Source organism: Mandrillus leucophaeus, unplaced genomic scaffold (genome assembly GCF_000951045.1).
Source record: "Mandrillus leucophaeus isolate KB7577 unplaced genomic scaffold, Mleu.le_1.0 Scaffold670, whole genome shotgun sequence".
Classification (NCBI taxonomy): domain Eukaryota; kingdom Metazoa; phylum Chordata; class Mammalia; order Primates; family Cercopithecidae; genus Mandrillus; species Mandrillus leucophaeus.
In genome coordinates this window covers 1040721-1048692 of record NW_012107253.1, presented here as the reverse complement: position 1 = coordinate 1048692, position 7972 = coordinate 1040721, and the positions used below count along the sequence as shown (strand labels likewise).

At 52.2% G+C, this 7972-nt stretch overlaps 1 protein-coding gene across 8 annotated transcripts in view; it reads right to left on the bottom strand.

Moving 5' to 3' along the window:
• The window catches only part of MAPT (microtubule-associated protein tau), a 147495-nt gene that overhangs the window by 17860 nt on the left and 121663 nt on the right, over positions 1-7972 (bottom strand). For 5 of the 8 annotated variants that reach the window (XM_012001939.1, XM_012001940.1, XM_012001941.1 and 2 more), the window contains 2 exons: positions 4241-4333; positions 413-494 (listed from right to left, as the gene is read on the bottom strand). In XM_012001939.1, coding sequence (XP_011857329.1) covers positions 413-494; positions 4241-4333 — 175 coding nt within the window. The remainder of the gene's footprint in view (positions 1-412; positions 495-4240; positions 4334-7972) is intronic. The other 3 variants (XM_012001943.1, XM_012001946.1, XM_012001947.1) reach the window with 1 other exon arrangement.

The following is a 7972-nucleotide window of genomic DNA, read 5'->3' as shown; positions in this document are numbered from 1 at the left end:
CCACCATGCCCGGCTAATTTTTTGTAATTTTAGTAGAGATGGGGTTTCACCGTGTTAGCCAGGATGGTCTCAATCTCCTGACCTCGTGATCCGCCTGCCTTGGCCTCCCAAAGTGCTGGGATTACAGGCGTGAGCCACCGCGCCTAGCCAAGAACATGTGCTTTCTTTCTGTGCTTGCCTTATTTGACTTCACTCCCGCCTTACCTTGTCTTGGCCAGCATGGCCTGGGCAGGAGCGAGCTGGAGCCACCACGCCTCCTGGGCTCCCGCAAGTTCCACACTCAACTCTCCTTGATGGTCTACCCAACAAATACTTTACAGCCCCTTTCGAAGTCTGGGGCAGTTCCAGCCTCGCCAGGACTCCTCCACCCCGTGCACCTTCCCATCCCAACCCTCGCCTTCCACAGGGCTACCTGGTTTATGATGAATGTTGCCTAATGAGCCACACTTGGAGGTCACCTTGCTCAGGTCAACTGGTTTGTAGACTATTTGCACCTGGAGATGAGAGAGGAGCGAGAAGAGGAGAGGCAGAGAGAGAAGAAGACAGAGAGACAAAGAGGATAAAATGGGATTATTTTATTAAGGGTGTAATGCAATGAGAAGCAGCTGTGTAAGCCCAGGCCCTGATTGGACAGTGGTTCCCAGCTGCCATGAGGCGCGCACCCTATTCAGGGTGGAAAAATGTGTTGTCGAAATTCTGCCAACCCTGCCCCAGGGGAGCTGGGGACTGTGGGATTGGAGTGTCTTCAATCCCTGCAGAACAAAAGAGCCTCTGGGAAAAACAGGGACCCGTTGTCATTGTGCAGGGCCCAGACATTTGCTCAGCAAAGGCTTAAGGGTAAAAAAGTCACTCCTTTTCCTAACATGAAATCGACAGATCACAATCAGACATGAAGAAAAAAGTGATCAATACGATGAGTATGCACAGCATCTGAAAAATCTTGCTGGAAAGGCCGGAGCGCGGTATCTGCTGGGCCTCAAAGAGGGGAGGCGCTGTGGGGGTTGATGGGTGGGCTTTATTCCAGGAAAGCTTCCACGGACAGCGCTAGAGCAAAGACGGTCAGTAAGCAGGACCCAGCGGAGTTCAGCAGCTCGGGCGTGAGAGCCAGCGGGCACCTGCACACTCAGGGTCCTGGGCATTCCTGTCTTTAGCAACAGGAGCAAAGCATCATCAACAGGGTGGGGTAGGCGGCACAGCAGAAACCAACAGATTGAATGTCTCAGCAAGCTCGAGCGGACACAGACACACATGGGGAGGCCTGTGGGATCCAGGGCACCGCTCCCTCGGGGAATGACAGTCCTGAGCTGCCAGCTGATCTCAGTCCAAGAGCCAGCTCCCCTGGGGGGGCACCCTGTGGGGACTCCGAGTGGCAGACAGACAGGTCCCCTGGAGGCCGACATCTGTGAAACCGTGACTGTGTGCGGCCTGGGGGCGGGTCATGACTGACATTCTGGAGTCCCCAGGGCCTCCGGCAGTGGCCTTGTGTGGGTCACCTGAGGGTGCAAGGGGGCAGCCACCTCCCACCTATCAGTCAGCTCCCCAGGAAGCCCTGCCCTGGAGCTGCCTGGGAGACAGCTGGCTTCATGGCTGAAGATGGTTTATCAAGGCCACCAAAAACCAAGGTGCAGTGGGGGCAGCGGTTCCCGCTTCTACTTAGGTCTACACTGGAACCATCCCAAATTATTTTAACGTCAGCTGGCGTGTGCTCTTTATGGATGGGGAGTTAACTGGGGCAGAGATGGCTGAGGCCCATGTGTGTCAGGGCGGACATGATCTGCGGCAAGGACGTGGGGGCAGGGAGGACGGACGGTGTGCGGCCTGGGTTGGAGAGAGCTGTGCTCTGAGGCCGGCGCTGAGGGGGTGGACCAGGGCTGAGGGAGGTGGGAGGACGTGCTGGTATGACCAGGGCCTCCTTCCCTCTTCCCTCTGGCCTTGGTGAGGAAACTCGTGAGAGGGGGAGGGGGGCTGGGACAGGGACCAGGGAACAGCCAGATAGGAGAGGAGTGGGTGGCAGTGGGAGCCAGGGTGGTGGTCAGGATACCTGGAGGCCAGGGAAGGGGACGGCAGGTCCTGCAGAACTTCCAGGGCCCAGCCAGGAGGAAGAAGGGTCCCAGGTGGAGAAGGTGCAGGGCCAACCTGCTGGGAAGGGGCCCCCAGGCTGGGGAGAGACTAGGGCCGCCTAGCCCTAGCCGCCGCCAGGGATCTAGTGCCCCCAGATGCCAGAGGCTGGCATCTCTTCTCACCAGGAGAAAGGCTTCCTGTGAAGGCGCTCAGAGGGCGATGCTCAGCCCGGGATATCTGGTGGCTCTCTGCCAGGTCACAGGCTAGCCCACAGACGAGCACAGCGTAGGACACACGGGCGGGCCCCAGGGAGGTCCCGGATGTCCTGGGCACTGCAGCGTCTTTGGGCATCAGCTACCAGAGGGGTTGGCCACACAGCCCGTGCGTGCTCTCTCCCCAGCTCCGCCTCAGGAGTGCAGTCTCCACCAGGCCGCCAGACTCGACTTCAACCAGAAAGCACATGGCCTTCCTTCTCTGGCCGAGCCCACTTTGAGGAAGCCAGAGAACCAGGATCAAAGCTCAAACAGCTGAACAGCAATCCCAGGAACAAGGACCTGGGCAGGGGTGGGGGCACACATCTCTTTTGTCCCCTCACAGCAGACAAACTGGGGCGACAGGAGAGCAGGGCGTGGGAGACAGAGGAGACACTTAGCAGACACTGGTGAGGAAGCGTTAGTAGCCCCATGCAGCAGCCGCAGGCCAAGCGCTTGCTACTTGTGGGACTCCAGGGGCCTCAGGGCAGAAGCCAGGATCCAGGTGCTCAAGGTGCTCAGTGCAGGAAGCAGCAGCTCATTGCAAGAATAAACCCTCTGGGCTGGATGTGGGTGGCTGCCCCAGGCCAGGCATTTTCCGGAGACAGCCCGCCCCGGAGCCACAGCAGTGTCCTGGTACTGCCAGCCAGGGTCAGGTGATTGCTCTCAAAAATCAACGCCTCCCTTGGGGTGGACCTCGAGGGTCTCATACCTCCAGCTCCCCAGGGTGTTAACAGTTTGCTTTCAGCTCACCAAGACTGCTGGTGGGAGACGAGCCTCCGGTGCCCCGTGGACATAGACCGGCCAGGGGATGATGAAGCCTCAGCTCATCGGGTGAGTCAGTGGGACTTGAGGATCTGAGTCCCGAATCTCACCAGGGACATTTAGAGGAAGCCAAATCTATTTATTTTCAAATTATTATACCATTGTTTTTTGAGACAAAGTCTCGCTCTGTTGCCTCAGTTGAAGTGCAATGGCGCGATCATGGCTCCTTACAACCTCTGCCTCCCAGACTCAGGTGATCCTCCCACCTCAGCCTCCCAAGTAGCTGGGACTACAGGTGCACACCACCACACCTGGGTAATTTAATTTTTTTTTGTAGAGACAGGGGTCTCACTGTTGCCCAGGCTGGACTTGAACTCCTGGGCTCAAGCAAACCTCCCGTCTTGGTCTCCCAAAGCGCTGGGATTACAGGCATGAGCCACCGCTTCTGGCCAGAGGCAGCCAAATCTAAAAGGGCCAAAAGCAGCATTTCTCTGCCACACCTCAACGCTGGGCAGAGGGACCTGTCACACTTTGGTTTGGCTCTTTGCATCTGGAGTCTCTGCCAGAGGGTGGTGCAGGCTAAGCATAAGTTGGAGGCTTAGGAATCCGCTCCTGCCTTGAACACATAGGAGGCACAGCTGAGCAGGAAGGTAAGACCTTGGTGTCCACTCATCAGAACAAACGGGTCACCTGTCCACAGTGGAGCCAGTCAACGTCAACCTGCCCAGGTGTCGGGGGAGGAGGCGGCAGCCCAGTCTCAGGTGCCACCACCTTCAGCCCAACTTTCAATGCGCTATGGGGCTCCTGGGGACAGGGCTGGGTGTGAGTGGAGGGAGACCTTGACGGGTATTCTCAGCTTCCCAGGCAGGGGCTGGAGAGAGGGTCCGTCAGACACCCTATTCTGTACACGCAGCCTGCACGGCCTGGGGAACCCAGAAATGCTGGGACACTCCCTCCTAGAACATGAGGAGGGGGCTTCTGGGAACAGTTGACTGTGTGAGGGAATGTGGGGAGCCGGGCTACATTCACCCAGGGGGCGCAGCCAGATCCTCAGAGCCCAAGGAGGATTTATTCTATGCAGTGTCTCGCAAGTGTACACACTCACGCCACTTCCTAAAAATTCAAGCCACAGCACGGCGCACGGGACGTGTGAAGGTACTCACACTGCCGCCTCCCGGGACATGTTTGATATTATCCTTTGAGCCACACTTGGACTGGACGTTGCTAAGATCCAGCTTCTTATTAATTATCTGCACCTTTGATAGCCAAAAAAAAGGATGAGTGACACGTCACCCTGGACCCGCCTGCTTGCTCGCAAGGACGCCTCCACTTTCGATGAGTGACACACACCACCCTGGACCCGCCTGCTTGCTCACAAGGACGCCTCCACTTTCGATGAGTGACACGCGTCACCCTGGACCCGCCTGCTTGCTCGCAAGGATGCCTCCACTTTTGGACTTGGCAGAGGCAGTCTGGGGAGTGGCGGGAGATTGAGTCACACCCCAGGGGAGCTGAAGGGACAGAGAGAGGGCTGCCCCGAAGGCATCCAACTGTGAGTGATTCCCTGCGGGCTTTACGAAGCTGGGATTGCAGGTCCTCACTTCACAAAAGGATGGCATCGTCAGGCCCAGACCCCAGAGGGGAGCGTTCACCAGCCTGGGGTCAGTGAAAAACGTGTTAGGCCACACTGATGAGTGAGTAACAGGAAGTTCCCTGGCATCTCCACTCACCCCTAGCTAGACCCACCGGAACATTCCCAGAGAACTTCCTGTGGCTGTTCTCAAGCCTGTTGGGCATCGGAATCACCTGTGGATTTTTAAAATCTCAGCCCCCAGCCCTAACCTAGAATTCAAATCTGGAGGAGTCTTTCCAGTCCCTCTGGTTTTGAAAAGTTCCCCTGGTGATTCTGACACACAGCCAGGTTTAAGAAGCCCTGTGCCCGCAGGCAGGACACAGGCCGCTTTGTGGGGAAGACAAATGCGGGGTGTCCCCTCTGTAAGAGGGCTCTGTCCCTGCAAGGGGGCAGTGCCTTCTCCTTCCATCCACCCACCAGCCCCCTCCCACCCACAGTGCCACCAGGTGCGTAACGGAAGCTGAGCAAATGCACCCGTGGGGCTTTTTCTCAGCTCTTCCATAAGCAGGGGTGGCCTGGATGGGTCTCCCGCGACTACATTTCTGGAAGGTTCTTTCTGTAGACACCCGGGAGGTATGAAAAATCAGCGTTTTGATGAGAAATGATTTTTACCAATTTGCCTAAAAACTATGAAATAGAAAACCAGGGTTTAGGGAGTTGGAAAAACTTGACATTTTGTCTGCCAGATCAGTGAGAACGTCTTCCTCACCCGGTGACCTTCCCCTCAGGAACTCTGGAAACAGTGGAAACAGTGTTTTTTTTTTTTTTTTTTCTTAGTGAGATAGGGTCTCACTTTGTCCCCCAGGCTGGAGTGCAGTGACATCATCACGGCACACTGCAGCCTCGACCTCCCTGGATTCAAGGGATTCTCTTACTTCAGCCTCCCAAGTAGCTAGGACCACAGGCACATGCCACCACACCTGGCAAATTTTTTGTATTTTTTGTAGAGATGAGGTCACGCTATGTTGTCCAGGATGGTCTGAAACTCCTGGGCTCAAGCAATCAGCCCACCTCAGCTTCCCAAAGTGCTGGGATTACAAGCCTGAGCCACTGCGCATGTAATCTCAGCACTTTGGTTTTTATTCGTCTCAGATGTAAATAATTGCCAAGTGGAGATCCCAGTGAAAGACCAGCCATGCCAAGGCGGTTTCCGAAATCTTGAAAGTGGCAAGAGCTCAGTGGCTCTTTTGAGAATGCTGGGTGGAGACCACTGCCCTGGAGGCCCCATCAGCCTGGGCTGTCGGGTCTGGGACTGGGACTCCAGCCTGGCTTCTGGTTCATCCCGTTTTTTCCCCTTAATTTTACTCATCTGAATCTTCAATATGAATCAACATCTAACTCATCTCTTCATAATCTTTTCTATTCTTTCAAACAGACTATGTATTTTTATTAGAAAATATAACAATTTTAAAAAATAGAGCTCATCAAAGCAAAAACAAAACCGTTTTCTTACCACCCTAACACAATCAGGATTGCATTTTCTGTATTTCCTTTAAGTCTCGTTTAGATGTAACCATCCCTGTGTACCTAAACTTGGGAGAATTACTGTGCACATGCAATTTTGTATCTTGCTCTAAGAAGTGATATCATATCCTAGGCTGGGCGCGGTGGCTCACGCCGGTAATCCCAGCACTTTGGGAGGCCAAGGCAGGTGGATCACCGGAGGTCAGGAGTTCGAGAACAGCCTGGCCAACAAGATGAAACCCCGTCTATAGTAAAAATACAAAAGTTAGCCAGGCATGGTGGCACGCAACTGTAGTCCCAGCTACTTGGGAGGTTGAGGCAGGAGAACCTGGGAGATGGAAGTTGCAGTCAGCTGAGATCGCGCCACTGAACTCCAGCCCAGGTGACAGAATGAGATTTTGTCTCAAAAAACAAAAAAGAACAAAAGAAGTGATATCATATCCTAAGCATTCTGTATGGTCTACGATCATCAGAAGCACTATGTTTAATAATATGTTCCATTCCATTTTGTGAATATTTCCCCCCTGCTATCCAACATTTGTATTGATTCCATTTTGTACTCCAATAATACAAACAGTCCTGCAGGAGCTGGATTTGATGCAAAGAAAAAAAAATACAAACAGCCTCCCATGAACCTCTTTCTGAAAGGAGCTTTTTCCATATGATGGGTTATTTTCATAACACAGAGTCCTAGAATAGAATTTCTGGGTCAAAGTTATAAATATTCTAAAACCTCTCAGTACAACTCTTCACATGGCTTTCTAAAAGGGTTGCATGAGTTTCCCCTGTGAGCCCTGGTGAGAGAGCCAGCCTCATATTGCTGCCAGCACTGACTGGGTGTTTACAATATTGTTTTCCTTATTTCTTTGACCAAAATAAAAGAAACTGCATTGCTGGCTTATCCTGCATCTGATTATGACTGAAATCGCTCCTTTACCCCTTTTGCTGATGGGTGTATTTTTTCTAACATACAAATACTTACATTTTAATGTATTTTTATTATTTATTCTTTTTATTATTTTTAAAATAGAGACAGGGTCTCACTCTGTCATCCAGGCTGGAATGCAGTGGCGCCATCGTAGCTCACTGCAGCCTTAAACTCCTGGGCTCAAGCGATCCTCCTGCCTCTGTCTCCCAAGTAGCTGGGACTACCGGTATGTGCCACCACACCCAGCTAATTTTTAAAAATTCTTTGTGGTGATGAGGTCTCAAACTCCTGGGCTCAAGTGATTCTCTCACCTCAGCCTCACAAAGCACTGGGATTACAGGTGTGAACCACAGTGTCCAGCCTACATTTGAATGTACTTATTTATGTGTGTTTTATAAATTTTTAATTTTAAATTTATACGGGTACATAGTAGGTGTATATACTTGTGGGGTACATGAGATATTTAGAAACAGACATACATTGTGTAATAATCACATCAGGGTGATGGGGTATCCATCACCTCAAGTACTGATCATTTCTTGTGTTATGAACATTCCAATTACACTCTTTTAGTTGTTTTAAAATGTACTATAAATTCCTGTTGACTGTAGTCACGATGTTGTGCTATCCAATACTAGATCTATTCATGCTAACTATGTTTTTGTGCCCATTAACCATCCCCACTTTCTCCCCACTCCCCTCCACCCTTCTCAGCCTCTGGTAACCATCCTTCTACTTTCTATCTCCATGAGTTTAATTTTTAGCTCCCACAAATGTGTGAGAACATGCGAAGTCTGTCCCTCTGTCTGGCTTATTTCACTTAACATGATGTCCTCCAGTTCCATCCATGTTGTTTCAAATGACAGAATC